This window comes from Eulemur rufifrons, chromosome 3 (genome assembly GCF_041146395.1).
Source record: "Eulemur rufifrons isolate Redbay chromosome 3, OSU_ERuf_1, whole genome shotgun sequence".
In the NCBI taxonomy this organism is placed as follows: Eukaryota; Metazoa; Chordata; class Mammalia; order Primates; family Lemuridae; genus Eulemur; species Eulemur rufifrons.
In genome coordinates this window covers 40036276-40053458 of record NC_090985.1, presented here as the reverse complement: position 1 = coordinate 40053458, position 17183 = coordinate 40036276, and the positions used below count along the sequence as shown (strand labels likewise).

Genomic DNA, 17183 nt, shown 5'->3' with positions numbered 1-17183 from the left:
GGGTCAGTCTGGCACAAGGTGTCAGAACCCAGTTGGGTTGTGAAACACTTCCACATGGTAGGAGGGAGGGAACTGTGGTTCAGGGTGTCAGTGTCCAAGCTGAAGTGTGAAGGGCATCTGTATAGTAATATATGGGCAGTAGCAGTGACAGGATATTGGTGACATATCGGAGCAGTGATCCAAAAAATAAATATATTCAGGATAATAAGAGCCAGGTATTTTTCCATCAGAGAATGGAGTTAGAAATACAAAAAGTGAGAAAACTAGAATGTACCCTGTGGTGTTAGACCGGTATTGAAAAAATTGTTATGAACTCTTATTTTATAATATATAAAATATATATAATTCGGCCAGTTCACAAAATCTACCACATTTTACATTATCGCTGTCATATCTGTTAGCCTGTTTCCTTTCACAATTCAAGCATGCCTGAGTTTATTATCTATGTGACTTTAATTTTTCCCACCTTAAAAGTAAAAACAAAAATACCTCTATAGCCTTGTTACTCAAAATGTGGTCCCAGGACCTGCAGCAGCACTGCAATTCCTGGGAACTTGTTAGAAATGTAGACTCTCAAGCCCCACCTCAAACCTAATGAAACATAATTTGCATTTCACTGAGAGTCCCAGATGATGTATACACATTAAATTTTCGGAAGCAAGGTTCTAGTTTCCCCTGTGTGATGCAGAGAGCTGTTAATACAACAAACATTGTCCCACACCCTTACAATGAAGTCAAATTCAGTTCAAATTCATGACTTATACAAAACCCATAAGAGAACTGAAGTCACAGGGCAAACAACTGGCCCAAAATCAAGAGAGGCCAGACAGAGGGGACATTAGCACTTGCTTTCTTGGGATAGACACAAGTGGATGCCTTAAGAAAAGTACAGCCAGAACAGTAGAGAAACAGGTTATGGCAGAGTGAGAAGTTGTGAAACAGTACGAAGCCACTAGGGTACATATAAATTGGGGAAGTTCACATCTTCTTGCGGGTTCTTTGCCACAAATCCCACCAGACACAAAAAAGATTAGAGAGAGAACCCTATAAAAGCATCCACTCTGGTGGAAACCTGGAGGGGAGAATACCAGTTACACAGGAGGAACATGAAATTCCACCTGGATCCTTTTCCCAATCTCTCCTATGAGTCAAAAGCCGTAATCTGTAAGAAGGGCAAAAATACTGTCACCCTTAGAGCCGAAAGGGTGACCTACCCACTACTGTCTCAGTTTTAGCACTTAAAAGTCCCACATCCCAGAAAATTCTTCCCTGAGACACAAAAAGTTCCTTTTTAGGTGATGGGTGCAGAAGATTGTGGGAAAAGTACAAAACCCACACAATGGCTGCCAAAATAGGGATAAAGTCAATACTGTTTTTGGTATTAAATGGATCTGGCATAGTTTATCTCCATTCCTTAGTTGCTATCACTGATCTGGTTTTTTTTCCCTTGACCACTGATGCTGGCAATCATGATTTGCAGTTCAAAGTTATAGACCAACCATTGTTATATCACTTCTAGTAATGCCACTTAAGTGTACAACTTAAGTACATTATAATTGTGAACATTAGCAATATGTCTTTGACTGTGGTTATGGACTAACTGTTGTGCTTTGTATTGACATAGTACTACTTTATTTTTAACGTTGCCAATATTGTGACCATGTTTTCTATGCGTTTAGATAATAAAAATAAGAAGAATGACAATACAAACACCAGTATGACCGGAACAGCACTGACAGAAGTTAAATAACCATGTTATTTTAATGACCAATGGAAGAACACATGTGACTAGATTTGAGAGGTAAATAACCAAAGAAGAGCATACCACACATGTGCAGGAAAAAAATTTGGGATTGGGCATGTGGAAAAGAGGATGTGAAAACGCATATGGAGAATGAATGTTACAAATCCAGGATTAGACAGGTAAGTACTTCTAAATCATTAACTGCCCCTCAACAGAATTAACTCTATTCTCCATCTCTCCCCTCCCATCTGAAATAAGGCAATATATAAGTATCTGGGCCCCACTGGGATATTGGATAATCACTCGGTAATTTTTCCTTGTGTATGCTAATAAATTTAGATGCCATTTTTCCTATTAATATACCCTTTGTCAGCAAATCTCCAGAGTGCAAAGGGGAAGTTTTCCCTTGGTCTACACTAATAACACGTACTTCAAATAAGTTCAGACTTGTTCTGACCTATGAGTAAAGAGATAATCTTAGATAAAATCAAGCTACTGCTATATCCAAAGTTTCCATTAGAAAGTTGAATTCTTCCTTATTGCTACTCCCTTCTTAGCCCACTAAAATCTGGCTTCTCCCCACATAGTTATCATAAAACTGTTCTGACAAAGATGTCGATCTCTTTTGTGTTACTAAATCCAATGGACCCCTTGCCCCAGCTCCAGTATTCCTCTTACTTGATCTATCTAAAGCATCAGATCATTCCCTCTTCCTTGAAATGCCCTCTTCTTGGCTTAGCTTCTGGGATACATTATTCTTGTTATTCTTCCTGTCTCTCTGGACACTCCTTGTCACTCTATTTCTGGTTCTTCTTCCTTCTCCCTTTCAATAAACATTGGTATTTCTCAGAGTTCTCTCCTGGGATCTTCTCCTTTCACTCTACTCATTCTGCCTAGTCTTAGTTACTACCTGTATGGGTAGGATTCCCAAACTTGAATCTTACTCTGGGACTCCATCCAGAGTCCATATATCCAATTAACTATCAGATATCTTTATATAGTTATCTCACAAGTACTCAATGCCCAGGAAGCTAAAAATGAACTAAAAGTTTGGAAAGCTTTTCTATGGATTATAAATTAGATTAAAAAAATTATTCAAAAATCTAAAGGAAAACTGAAGTAAAAATTTGAGATTTATGACAGTTACAAGTTCCAAATACTAGTTTTCTGACTTTCCCAAACTTTTCACACAATATATTAACTTATTTGCACACTGATTTCCCTTATTTTCAAGGTAACAATGCCATATTTGCTTTTGTGTTGAATGTTGTACATTGTACAAATATACAGAAGATAGGCTAGATATATTACCAGCACATTTGACTTTTATAAAGCATGAGGTGTTTTTTCCCCACATGTGTGTAAAACCCCACATATGAGTATCCAGAGAGGTGCAGTAGTAAGAACAGACATTTTAGAGCCAAATAAAACTAAGTTCTTATTAATAACTCTACTCTGACATACAGGTTGAGGGATCTCGGGCAAGCTTCTTAATCTATAAAATAGAGACAATTCCTTCTCCCTCTAAGAGAATTAAGCAAAATAATTACATGAAAACTCAGTTCAGTATGTCTGACACACAGCAGGTATTCAATAATTGATAAGTAATGGTAGTAAAGATAGTGATGTTAAATTAAATTTAGCCTAAAGTTGCCTCCTTAATTATAAGTTCAGCCTAAAAGTTTCTCCATACATAGTGAACTGTAACCTAACTGGATATGTAAATAGACTACAACCTACTCATTTTAACAAGTAACTGAGTCTACAATAATTATAGCAACCATACTTCAACCAATCAGCAGCAGCCAACCATTCAAATTGTGTTCAATTAGGCAAACACCAACCTATAACCAAGTCAGTTGTTTCATTGCTTCTGTACCTCAGTTATGTTTTTTGTATGTCACTTTCCTTTCTCCTTCTATAAATTCTGTCCAACCACGCAGCAACATCAGAGTTGCTTGATCTGAACCTGTTCTGGTTCAGGGTATTGCCTGATACATAAATCATTCTTTATTCAATTAAACTTTGTTAAATTTAATTTGTCTAAAGTTTTTCTTTTAACAGATGGTGTCAGAAGGGGGAGCCAAAGTAGAGCTTCCAGCTATCCCCAGAAGCATTGAGTGACCAAGCAAGGTACCCACAGGGCTAACTGTGTCCACTGCTCTCTCAAAGCAGCTGGGGATTATGAGTAAGTTCTCTCTCAGGTTCCAAAGCTCCATGGATTTGTGTTTTGAGCTATCCAATTTTGTTTGAGAAAGTTTTTGGTCCAAACTACGTTCAGAAGTCGAGACAAACTGGACTGAGTCCGGGACAGGACTGAATCTGATAATTAACTGGCTTGAATCCAGTTAGAGACCATGGATGTCTGACTGGGCCAGAGAGAAACTGGCAGTAAATGGCAATACTGCAGAGGGGTTTAACTTCAACTTTCAGAAATTCACAGGGATTTTTGTGTTCTAACCCTTTGTTTCTTTTTCTTGTGCATTTAGGTAAGGAAAAAAAAATCATTGGCTAAGTTGATCAAGGGAACCTGAATGCCAAAGCTAAGATTCAACATAAAACTGGAATCCTTCATTTCTGAAGAACTGAGTACCTTCTGGATATGCCTGCTCATACATATATAAATATTAGGCCCCAGAAGCAGCAAACACTTATAGAAATGGCAAAACCTTACTAAAAGTAATTTAAACTTATAGTAAAACATCCCAAATCAACAACACTACACTTTAAGAGGTCCCTTTAAAAATGAGGACTCCCAAATTAGGCTCATCCAGGTATGCATACTGATGTGCAGAAGCTTCTAAAAAGATTTCAATATTTTTATAGTCTGTTTTTTTTTTTTTTTTTTTTTTGAGACAGAGTCTCACTCTGTTGCCCGGGCTAGAGTGAGTGCCGTGGCGTCAGCCTAGCTCACAGCAACCTCAAACTCCTGGGCTTAAGCGATCCTACTGCCTCAGCCTCCCGAGTAGCTGGGACTACAGGCATGAGCCACCATGCCCGGCTAATTTTTTTGTATATATATATTTTAGTTGTCCATATAATTTCTTTCTATTTTTTAGTAGAGACGGGGGTCTCACTCTTGCTCAGGCTGGTCTCGAACTCCTGACCTCGAGCGATCCACCCGCCTCGGCCTCCCAGAGTGCTAGGATTACAGGCGTGAGCCACCGCGCCCGGCCTTATAGTCCGTTTTAAAAGACTCTTTATAAAAGGCAAATAAAAAGCTTAAGTGACTCATTGATAAGAAAAATTAAATCTGCTAACCTTTTGGCTTAGTTATTATCCTGCCCTAAAGGCTAAAAGAAAGCTATCCTGGATAGATAAAGTATTTGTAAAAGGTAGGCCCTCAATTAAGTTAGGCTTGCTTCTTTTTCAAAGTTATCCATGCTGAGTTGAGGCATAGAGAATACTTTCTTTAACCTATTCTTTAATGGGTTCCACCTTAAACTCAATAATTTTAGCTAAGAAACAGTAGCTAAGTTTAAAACACTGCCTATTGAACTGAATTGGTCTCCAAAATACCCCTTTCTGGCATTCAGCCAGCTATTTTGAAATCCCTTCGTATAATAAATTTATTTCTACAAAGTAAATCTCCATTTGTAAAAGTGTCTGCCTCTGTACAACACAATAGAGGGAAGATTGAATCTCTACAAACTCTTGCCATTGGTTTAAATCTACATAATAAGTCTTAACTTTGTTTAAGGTACTTTTCCTTGCCATCTTGTCTTAACTGGACTTTTATCTACACCGTTTTTTCTTGGATTGGGCAAATGATGGTATAATATTTAGGCCTGAAATCTCAGCTCTGTGCTTTTGAGATATAAGTTTTCTGCCTTGTTAGACCTAAGAGTCATCCCTTTAAAAATGCAAATTTCAGGTTAATAACAATTGCCTAGGGTAATGAAATGGGTAATTATTTAACAGAAGATTAATTGAATGGGGAAAAGAAAAACTATTTGAAAACCAGCAAATGAGAATTCTTTATGAAAGCCGTAAGATCTGCTTCTGTGTATCTATACATAGACATGTGTTATGTGTATGGAATAATATTTGGTAAATAAAGCTAGTTTTAAAATTGTTGGTAAAATAAAATAGGAATAGCTTCAGAATTGTCGGTTAGCCCATTAACTGCCATGTGAGTTGTATTTAACTCACGCTAGTTTTGAGCCCATGGCCACATGAAGCAAAACCCTGCAGCTGGTTCATGAAAATCTTACTTGTTGATGTTCTTATTGTTACAATTAATATTGACAATTTAATTCTAAAAACGTGGATTGTGTTGCATATAACTCATACACAGAAAACTATAAAAAAAATAACAAATTAGAAAGGATCATTTTGTTTTAATAAAACACCATGGCCCCAGGGAAATAATTTTTTTTCTAGTGTAGCAGTCAATGTGTTAAATACAATTCAGACATTTTTGCCGAGTCTACTGGTCAAATAGGTTTATGTTGTCCCTGCTACATGTTTTAGGGCTATAAAACTGCTGCTTCTGTAACATTTCTGACTTTAGCTTGATTTGTCTGTTAACTAAAGCTATAAGGGCCGGCTGCCAGGCTTTCCTGAGGCCTTACACACATCTTAGTATGAGCTTATGTTTCATTTTGAGCCTCTAGATTCTGGGGTCTGGACAGGTGGCCATGGTAAGGCCTGATGACATGTCCTCAGTGCCTAGATCACCAGCTTCAAGCAGACTGAAGCCTAATATGGCCCTTTCCTCCTCCCCGGGGAGCTTTGCCTCCTGGCCATGCTTAAAGCAGTTGATTCTTCCTTTCAGGCTTCCTCTTTACAGTTTTGTCCTCTGTCTTGAGCTCTACATCTGATGTGTAAATTCAGGACCCAGAAGACCCCTGTCCTTCATGGCCATCTTGGGTACTACGTGGTTATTCAGGACCCAGGACAACTGGAGAAGACATCAGGAAGGGTACCCGTGTCATAGTTTCAAAATTCTTTTAAGTAATTTAAAAATCTTAAAAGTCATGTTACGTTAAATCAAGTAATAGGTAATCATAAAATGTCTGCATCATTTCTAAGTAAGTTAAAATACAGAAACAGTAATTATTAAACATAAGTTTAAGCTCATATACTTTGGCATCTTAATTGTATATGGTATAGAAAAGCTAAATATATTTACATCTGTTAATAAGCCAAAAAAATTGAGGAAACATATCTTTTTTAAAAAATATGAAATGGTTTTTATCTACAAATAATTGATATAAAACAGTTCAAAATTACTTCTTAGGTTTTCACTAGATATAACAGTTACTAAGAGTTAAAATTACATTAATAGTTAATATATGTAATTAAAATTATTAAAAACAATTCTTTACATAGAGTGTATAAAGAAAAGCAAGATATGTCTTTAGTGAACAAAGCTGTAAAGGCATGGAAATGTGTTTGTTGTTAGTTAATACAGGTAATTAAAATTACTAGATACAAGAGAAACAATTCTGTATATGGAGTATATAAAGAAAAGCAAGATATGCTTTTAGTGAAGAAAACTGTAAAGGCACGAAAATGTATTTTTCTTTCCAGCTACCCAGTTGCATGTATCATCAAAAAAAAATGTTTTGTCTAGTTTAGAAGTTATTTAAAGGTTGTTTCAAATTGAAGAAATTAAAAAAAGATGTAGATAAAACTAAATGAATATAGAAAGTTGGGAAAAGAGGATAGAAAAAATTGTAAGAGACTATAAAAGGCTTATAGAAATCTTGTGTGGACAAACAAAGCTAAGATTGAATGGATTTCTTTATGAGATTTTATTAAAATTAGTTTTAGTATTGATAATACACTAATATAAAACTAACATTTCCTTTTCTCTTTTGAACAAGAATTTCATGCAGTATCAATAAGAGATGATAAAATATTTTTGTTCATCCTTTGAGTAAACTACAAAAAAAAAAGATGGTAGAAGAGAGACAGATTCGATCTCATGCTGTCTTTATCGGGCCTTTTGATTGTTTGGAAAACAGAATCTCTTTTCTATCAAAGAATAAAGGTTATTTTCTTTTTAAAACCTTTTAATTACCGCTTTGGCTAAATGAATAACTATTATTTTTACAGTGACCTGTGATCCTCTTTTGACTGTTTCATAAATCTTTGACATATTTAACAGGCTTCCCCAAATCAAATTTCAAATTCAAAATTAAGTCTTTTCACCTCAAACTAACTTTGGGATGTTACAGAAGCATCTAAGAGATAATAAATAGGCTTATTTGATATGTTAAATTACATGGGAAGTATTGTCAAATAGGTAATGATGTTTAACTTTTGAATTATATTTTATGGATGCTATTAATATATTTCAAAATTGTATGAGAATCCTAAAAATTCTGATATGTCTTGGAATGTTATTAATCATAATTATAATTACTATGTTAAATTATTATAGGCCACAGAAATGTCCAAAGTTTCTCAACTGTTTTTAACCATGACCATTTTAAGTCATTTCCATGGTTAACTGCTTAATTCTGACGCATTTTCAACCAAGCAACCTGTTCATTAATCTCCTGCTGCTGAATATAATACCCGATGTATTCATTCATGTACAATAAGAAGTGTCAGCAACTGCACAAATCCTTCCTTGTTTAGCAGTAGGTAATCTAGAACAATTCTATTACCGAGCATAACTTTAGCAAGAAAATTTAAAGAATTTTATTGTGCAACTCTAGCCTTTGCAGTAAAATTGGATATAGAGCCCATTAGGAGGGTATTATCACAAGAAAGATCTTTTAATGTGAGAGCTGAAGAGTCAAAGATCAATAACAATGTGATAGATGCAACTGGTTAGCAGGAAATACAAGAGAATAGTGGTTCTTGAAATGCCTATCAAGATTAAACCCTATTGATAATTATGGGGGAGGAGGGAAGAGTCTAAAAAAGGGAGAAAATGAAAGAAAAAGGAAATTAAAAACACTGTGGAAGAGTGACAAATAGCAAAAGAGCAGTCATTAGGAACAATAACAGAATGCCAAGAAGTAGACCTCCTTACACAACAGAAAAGAGTTTACCACAACCACAAGGAATGGATGAAAATAGAGTAGAATAATCTGAGAGCACTGAGGAGGGGGGAAGGGCAGACTAAGCCCAACACATTTCACTACCACTATGACAGAATCTAAAAAGCATGCCAAATGAAATAGCATAGTGTTCTGGAGGCATTTGGTGTAACGACAAGCATGTCTACAAATAGAAGTAGCACCAAAGAAAATTATCGTATTAAAATATAGTATATAAGGACTCTGACATCTGGTAGAAACTAAATTGTGACTATTATACTCTTACTAAGGCAGAGGAAAATGCAATTATATCCAAATATATTACCATCAAAAGCCATCAAAGTCAATGTTTCAAAGGCTGATCTGCAAAGTCTTTTGTCTACAAGAGCCTCTCATTTATCCGATTGCATGTGGTAATTTTAACCTATAACTACTTGTTTTTATGTGATGTTTTTATTATCTTAAAGCAGATATAAACCTGTGAGTCAAAAACAAGGCTAGAGTCCTATAAAGCTACAAACTAATTAATTCATCTGACTTGAGCAAGATGCTAATAAAAATCTGTCCTCAGTGATTTAGTCCCTATTTGTTCCAGTTATACTAAAACACACCAAAGGGAAGTAGACAAGAATGTTGTTATGCATACTTATCACTATTTTTTAAAAAAACTAAAATAATCTCCAGCAATAATGATTCAATATCAGGTCATCCCAAACATTCCAACTCATCATCTTTAGTTCTACCTGACCCTATAAATTACTGACTTTGTATTATTTCAATTTTCCTATCCACAAATTTGTTGATAAAAATTTGTTTGTCACAACTGCTATAAAAAAACAATAACTGCCTACTGAGACAAAAAAGACCAATTTAATTACTGGTGAATTAAACTATAGACAGTAGTGGTTGATTATCTGGAAGCCATCATTTCCTAAGTTTCTAATATTTAGCATTTAGTCAAGAACTTAGAAGTGAAAAGATACACAACCTAGGAAAACAATTACCACCAAGTTCACTTATTTGATAGAGAGGTGAGGAGTCTGATAGCTTTAGTGACTTACTTGACCAATAACATGCAGCAGAAATGATGTTCTGGGACCTCTAAGGCTAGGTCATAACAAGTCTGTGGTAGGCTGAAAAATGGCCCCCAAAAATATCCACATACTAATCCCCCAACCTGTGAATATGTTACCTTACAAAGCAAAAGAGACTTTGCAGATGCGATTAAATTAAGAATTCTGGGGGTGAGATTATCCTGGATTATCCAGCAGGCCCTAAATGTAATCATGAGGGCCCTTATGAGAAGAAGGCAAAAAGGTCAATGAGGGAGAAGATGATGCAACAACTGAAGCAGAGATTCAAGCGATATGTCCAGGAAGCAAGGAATGGCAAAAGATGGAAGACATGAAGAAGCGATTCTCCCCTAGAGCCTCCAGAAGGACAGAGCCTTGCTGACACTTTGATTTTAGCCCAAGACTCGTTTTGGACTCAACTTTCAGAACTCTAAGAGAGTAAGTTTGTGTTTTTCTAAGCCACTAAATTTTTGGTAATGTGTTAAAGCAGCAATAAAAAACTAATACAAAGTCTTACAGCCTCTACCTAGTCCTCCTGGAACTTTTTTTCTGGTAACCCTGACCTATCATCTAAGTATTACAACCATCCTGAGATTGTCGTGCTGGTGAGGCCACGTACCTCTGTTTGGGTCAACAGTTCCAGTTGATCCCATCCTTCCAGCCATCTCCACCAAAGTGTCAGACATGTAAGTAAACCCATCTTGGACCTTCTAACCAGCCCAACCAGCTTAAGTTTACGGAATGACCTCTGTAAATAACACATGAAACAGCATCCAGCTGAGTCCTGCCTATGTTCCTGATCCACAAAATCATTAGATATAATAGAGTGCTTATTGTAAGTCACATGTAACTCTGGACATCAAGTTATATGTAAGTGATGATTAAAGATTGTTAAATAGCATGTATCTGTTTTATAATGGAAAGAAAAAATACTCTATTTGATTATCTGTCTTCTACTGGCAGTAATAGCTAATAAGACCACTCCAACATACACCCAGTATACTACTCTAAGAATTTAGAATTAAACCTGCTGGAATATACTGCCATAATTAGGTTATTTCCATAGTGGTAAAGTAACTGATTGTAGCAAAGTTTCATTTAACTTTTCTAGGCCAAGATACAGAAACTCTTGGCTTGTTAGAGATTCTGACTCCTCTTGCCTTAATTCATACTTCATACCTTCATCCTTGTTCCTCCCCTCTTGTTGGGCCTAGGTGGGGCTGTACTTCCCTTATTTTTCTTTTACTATTTCAATCAAGGCACTAGAATATCTTTATTCACGTATCTTAATTTGGAGCACGAAATGTTTTTCTTGCTCTTTTTTTTAATTCTTTTTGAGTAAAGCCAACATTATTCCTAATCCATTCTGGAGGCTAATAGCTTAAAATAATTCCTATTTTCTCACATAATCCTGAGCAATGGGTTGAGAAAAATGGGCATAATCTTGTTAAAGGTCCAAGATTCCTAGTGGTCAGGGACTCTATAACAAATCATAATTTATTTTTAAGTATTCTAGATATCCAACTTAATATCAATTCTTTGTTTTCATTTTGTCAAAGGCCCCTTATGCTATATGGTAAGTACTCAAAGCTCTTCATCCTACTTTAAATAATCACAAAAAGTGGAGGGCGTACAAGATTAAAGTTTAGAATTATATTATTAACATATACACATGTAGATAAACAGCAAAACCTAATTTTAAAAGTACACAATTACCACTTATACAGAGAAACAAAATTTGTAAGCTAATTAAAATCTAACACTGATAGAAAAACTGTTCTGTTCACCTCAGTATATCTCTTATTCGCTATATGTAAAAAGAATCTCATTTTTTAAATATCTTAAGTGCACATTTAACAAAAATATTCCCTACGAAGTTCCTTTTCCTCATATCTCACTGTACCTCCCCAATACACCTTAAATAAGTGTGGAAGTGAGCCTCCAAGATGGCCCCCAAGGATTCCCACTTCCTGGTATCTGGTATTCACACTCTGTGTAGCACCCTCCCACAATATCAGGGCAAAAGAGATGGACTATCATTTCTCAGACTGGGTTATAAAGGACTGTGGCTTCCAGCTTAGGTGCCCACACACACTCTCTCACTCTTTCTCACTCTTTCTCACTCTTTCTCTCATCACTTATTCTAGAGGAAACTCATTGACATGTCTTGAGAACGCTCACGCAGCCCTTTGGAGAGGACCACATGTCAAGAACTTGAGACTTCCAGCCAACAGCCATATAAGTGAGCCTTCTTGGAAATTGACCCTCCAGCCCAAGTCAGGACTTCAGATGCAGCAGCCCCAGCTGAAAGCTTGATTTCAACCTCATGAGATACCCTGACTCAGAAACACTGAACTAGGCTGCTCCAGGACTTCTGAGCCTCAGAAATTGTGAGCTAATACATGCTTGTTTTAAGCTACTGTGTTTTGGGATAATTTGTTATACCACAATGGATAACTAATATCCATATTTCAAACCCACTGTCTATCTTTCAAAACCAAATTGCTATATTTTAAAAGTTTTAAGAAATAATTAAAAAAAATAAATATTAATTACAAAAATTGAGAAGAAAATTGTTTTAAAAATCTTGGCTAATATTGAAAGGCAACTGTAATGTCAGCTTGCTAGTACTACTTGTAAAAACATGAACCAACGATGAATGTACCATCAGCAGAATACAGTCTGTTTATGGGAAAAGAGAGATCAGGTTGAGCAGGTAAGTTTAGAGTGCAACATCTTAAAATTGGGGCGGAAATCAGTGTGTAATTTAAAAATCAAAATATCATAATAAACTATGATAAGACATTCCACAAAGTCTGCCTTATCTGTTACAAACTGATTCTAAAGTTTTATCTCATCCCAGATTATATCACATGCCTACTGATAAACATATAAGAAAGATAAGGGCAAATGTACCAAACTTCAACAGCAGATTCCACTGCCACATCAAAGCCTAGATGATTTTTCTTACATGATGTTTCCACACCAAAGCCAAAACTTTCATTAGATCACACAAGCACCCTTTCCAAGGACACATAGATTTCCTATAATAACAAACAGCCCTTTTAACAGAAAATTATTTTCATGAGAAGTGTACATAGTACACACACATTTAGTACATAGTTGGGTATTTGAAAATATTCAAAAAGCAACAATAAAAGAAAAATATGGAAGTTTTTCATTTGCCTGGAAAAAAAAAATGTTGATTTCAGCAATGGAATGAGCAATATGCATTCCCAACATAGTAAAATCCTTTTTATCTTAAATGATTAATGAATGAGGTAATTTCCTAAGTTTCGATACTAGTTGATAATGAAAACAGTAAGTGAACACCAACACTGCACTAAGAACTGAAGCAGCAGCAGCTGGAAGTGTCATTTGATTCAAAGGGCAATAATTTAGTCATCGACATAAGCAAAAATAGCTGATTTACACTTTGACATTCTTTAGCTTATAAACAGGAGAGAGAAGCATTTGTCTATCATTGTTCCCCATATCCTTGCCTGTTCCTCCTGAACAAAGAAGACAAATTTAAATTACTAACGTCTCTCTTCTTCTCTACATAATTAAGTTTAATTGATGCTAATGATCTCCATTGACTAAAGTTTTTACATCCTTTCCAGAATATATTATCTTCATTGGAAAATGTGGCCTTCCTACTGTAATACTGCTGGTATGTGCAAAACCAATAATGTACGAGATAAAATTTATCCAGTCCTATTCAGGACATGCTTTTCAAGAACTGCTATAAGACTATAATCATAGGGCACTCCAATCCTGTAACATGTTGACAATACAAAATTTTCAAGAAATTACTTAGAAAAGGCAAAAATGTGTGTTCAAATAGTCTTGCCAATGTAGAAAGATCTGAAAATCAATGTTCTAGTATATGACTGTCTATATTGTTTTCCAAGAAGCACATTTTTAGAATTGAATATTTTAAAACCGCATACTGAGTGCACACATAAATTACAAATATGCTAGTATTCAATTATGATTTCATATAACAACATCATGATTACATATTTAATAACTAAATTGATTAGGATGCTACATTTTCCTGTAAAAGCATTGTGGGTAGACAATGTCTGGAATAAATCACCCAAAACTATAAATTGGTCCACAATTCCCTGAACTGAGAGAAAAATCGGTTAAAAGGCACAACTAAAACAAGTTTCTGAAGTAATACAAGTAAGTTATGCTTATATGAGGCAGATAATTCTTTCCTCCATTCCTTCACATAGGCCAAAGATAACACTTTCAAGTACCTCTGGTAAATCAAATGCCATTTTCCAAATCAGTGTGCTCTAAATTTAGGAATCTATGGGATGTTAATGTACCCACCAACTTTGTGGGGGGGAATAAACTTTTTTAAAACTTTCAAACGCAACAGAATGTAATACAAATTGAAGCAATGTATTTTGTTTATATAACAGTGTTTAAATGGCTGAAATATTTTAAGACAATTCATCTTAGTCGTTTGCTCCTTTCATCCTTTTGATTTTCTGAACTTTTAGTCTTTTCACCTAGACTCAAATTCTGACCTACCACATTCTGCACTTGTTTTAAAAATATCCTATTTTAACATGTTAGCTTAAAAATAGCTTTGCTTCCATCGTTCCAAACTACTCTTGAGCAGAAGTCTGCTCTTGATTGTAAAGCCACAGATAAAAAAAAAAAAAAAAAAAAAAAACCTTCTTATTTATTCCATGCTTTCAACCTCTGGGGAAACAAAAACTGGAGTTTAACTTAAAGCTATTTTCATTTCCCAGGAAAATGTTTCCTTCGGTTGCTTAAATTAATACAACCAGATGTGTGTGCAAACAAGCAGCTGAAAGCATCCCTGACTTACGAAGCTACACCCCTTCTTTTGGCCACCCAACACCTTCGTTTGATAACCAGTGAAGAAAAGTTTCTTCCTGCCGGTCGGGTTGGTGGCACTTTCTCGGAGCAGGCACAGCATGCCACCTGAATGCGTGCACGTTCGCAAGAAAGCAGCAAGGGCTCGGGGACAGAAAGGCTGGGGGCCGGCGGCACGCGGCAAAGGAAAAGAAAAATCCTAAGTGTCGGCTGGCATTTGAAGCTGAAGCTCCGGATTCTGAGGCTGGGGAGGAACTAGCCAGGCGCTGGCCCCGGCTGCCTGGCACGATCCGCGCCTGTTCTACCTGCCTCGGGGACACTCAGGAGGCAGAAAGCACCCCCGCCCGCAGCCGTCCCAGGCGCGGGGCCAGGCAGGCGGAGGCTGGCGGGTGGGGAGGCAGAGGGGGTCCCAGGCCCAGGGCCGGGGAGGGCTCCCGGTGCGCGGGCGGGGAACAGGAGGGCGCCGGGGCCCCCGGACTCGCTCCCAGCCGCCCCCCGTACCTTGGGCGATGGCAATGGACTCGAAGCGGTGCAGCTCCTTGAGCAGGCAGCTCCTCTCGGTGGAGTGCAGGCTGTAGATGAAGTCGCGCGCGCCCTGCGCCGTGTTCAGCGCCTCCATGGGCTCCTTCTTGGGGTGGGTGCCCAGCCCCCGGGGGCCCGCGGGGCCCGCGAGCGCCAGCAGCCCCCGCCCGCAGCAGCACCAGGACGGCGGGTGGGGCGCGGCGGCAGCGGCGGCCGGGCCCGGCCTCAGGCTGCGCGCGGTCCGGCTCCTCAGCAGGGGCAGCAGCCGGGACATGGCGAGCTGAGGAGCGGGGACCCCCGCGGCAGTCTGGGCGGGCGATTTCTGGCGAGGCTGAGGGGAGAAGAATCAGGGCTCAGCCCGACCCCGCCCCGAGGTCCTTCTGACCGGCAGCCGAGGCGCCGAGCACCATGCACTCCGCGGGCCCGCGCAGCTGTCGCCTCCTCTTCTGTCCCGCTTCCCTTCCAAAAGGCCCGCGACGGTTCCGGCCCCTCAAACGAGTAAAACTTTCTGAGCCGGCCGGGCTGGGCTCCGAGAGCTCCCGGAGAGGGCGGGCGGCGTGGTGCGGGCGGTGCGGGCGGGCGCCTCCCGGCTGAGGAGGAGCGGCGCGGGCGGGCGGGATCGGCGAGTGTATGAGTCTGTCAGTCTGGTCTTCCAGAGGGATGAGTCAGCCAAGCGCCGCCCTCCTCCGGCACCGCCCTCCTCTCCCTCCGGCTTTCTCACCCTCTTGCCTCCCCTCGTCCTCACTGCGTAGGGTTCCTGAGCCCTCAAAGCAGTCGCGCTCTCAGGCCGCACCCGCCGCCGCCGCTACCCCTAGCGGCCACAGAAGGGGTACGAAGGCGGGGAGAAGAGAAAGGGGCGGGGCTTGAGATGGGCTGCGCAGGCGCATTCTGCAGGGGGAGGAGCGCGCGCACTCCGCGTCCCCGCCCCCACTGGAGCGTGAAGGTGTAAGGAGAGGGGCTTCTCGTGCTGGTCTCCTGGGCTGTTAAATCTACTGGTCGGGGTGGGGAGAAAGAGCTTTGGACCCCCGCCCCGCTCGGCCGCTAGTGCAGTTGGCACTCGGCCCACCCCAGCACCATGCCCACCAAATCTGGAGCTCGCTCTGTAAGGTGCCCAGCGTGAGGCCCCGCTCGCCCGAACTGGCCCGGCGAAGAGCAGCTCTGCCGCCCGGGCCTGGCGGGGTCCCGGCGCTCTGCTCACGGATGAAGCGCCGGGGCCGCGCCCTTCGCCAGGTCAGCGCCCAGCCGCGGCCTCGGCCAGACATCCGGCTCTGAGGCACCCGCTCTGGGTGCTCCCAAGAGAAGGCGAAGCCAGTTCTACACCTCCCCAAGAAGGAGGGTTTGAGACTGAGACCTTGACACGGAAAACAGTCCTCCCCGTTCTGATGCCAGCAGCTTGCATGAAAATTGTTAACGCTAGAGCAGGAGGCAGGAATGTCACTTCTCTGGGTGGTTGCTTGTCATTTTGTCACTTTTGTGTTTTGTTTTGTTTCTTTTTTATGTCTAAGCCCAAGCGGAAAAAATTCTGTCATTCTCCGCGACTGCCACGCGTCCAGGTCCTAAGCATCTTTCAAGGCCCAGGTCAAAGGGTCTCCTAGTTCATTAAACTTACCCTTATCTCTTTCTAAGGGAGCTCTCTGCTTTATCTGAACCTGTCTAATGACACTTAGGCACCCTGTCTTAGAGAATAAATCTACTTAGAGACTAAATCTGCTCAAGTGTAATCAAGATCTAAATCCTTATATCCACTGCTGCATCCAGCCCAGAACTTGGTATGTAGTAAATGTGCTATATGTAAGTATAATATGCAACTGTGAGTAAAGGGAGGAATGTAATCAGTAAAACCTCCTATTTCTCTAACTCTGTTTCTCAAAGTGTATCCCTGAGCTTGTTAGACATGTGAAGTTGTGGACCTCAGCCCAGACCTCCTGAATCAGAACCTGGGCAACAAATGCTTTTAGATAGAAGGGGGTGGAAAAACAAAGTGAA

At 39.4% G+C, this 17183-nt stretch overlaps 1 protein-coding gene across 1 annotated transcript in view; it reads right to left on the bottom strand.

The window, feature by feature from the left end:
• TMEM65 (transmembrane protein 65) overlaps positions 1-15471 on the bottom strand; it is a 52757-nt gene extending 37286 nt beyond the window's left edge. The window contains exon 1 of the mRNA XM_069466012.1: positions 15177-15471. Coding sequence (XP_069322113.1) covers positions 15177-15471 — 295 coding nt within the window. The remainder of the gene's footprint in view (positions 1-15176) is intronic.
• Between the last annotated feature and the right edge of the window lie 1712 nt (positions 15472-17183).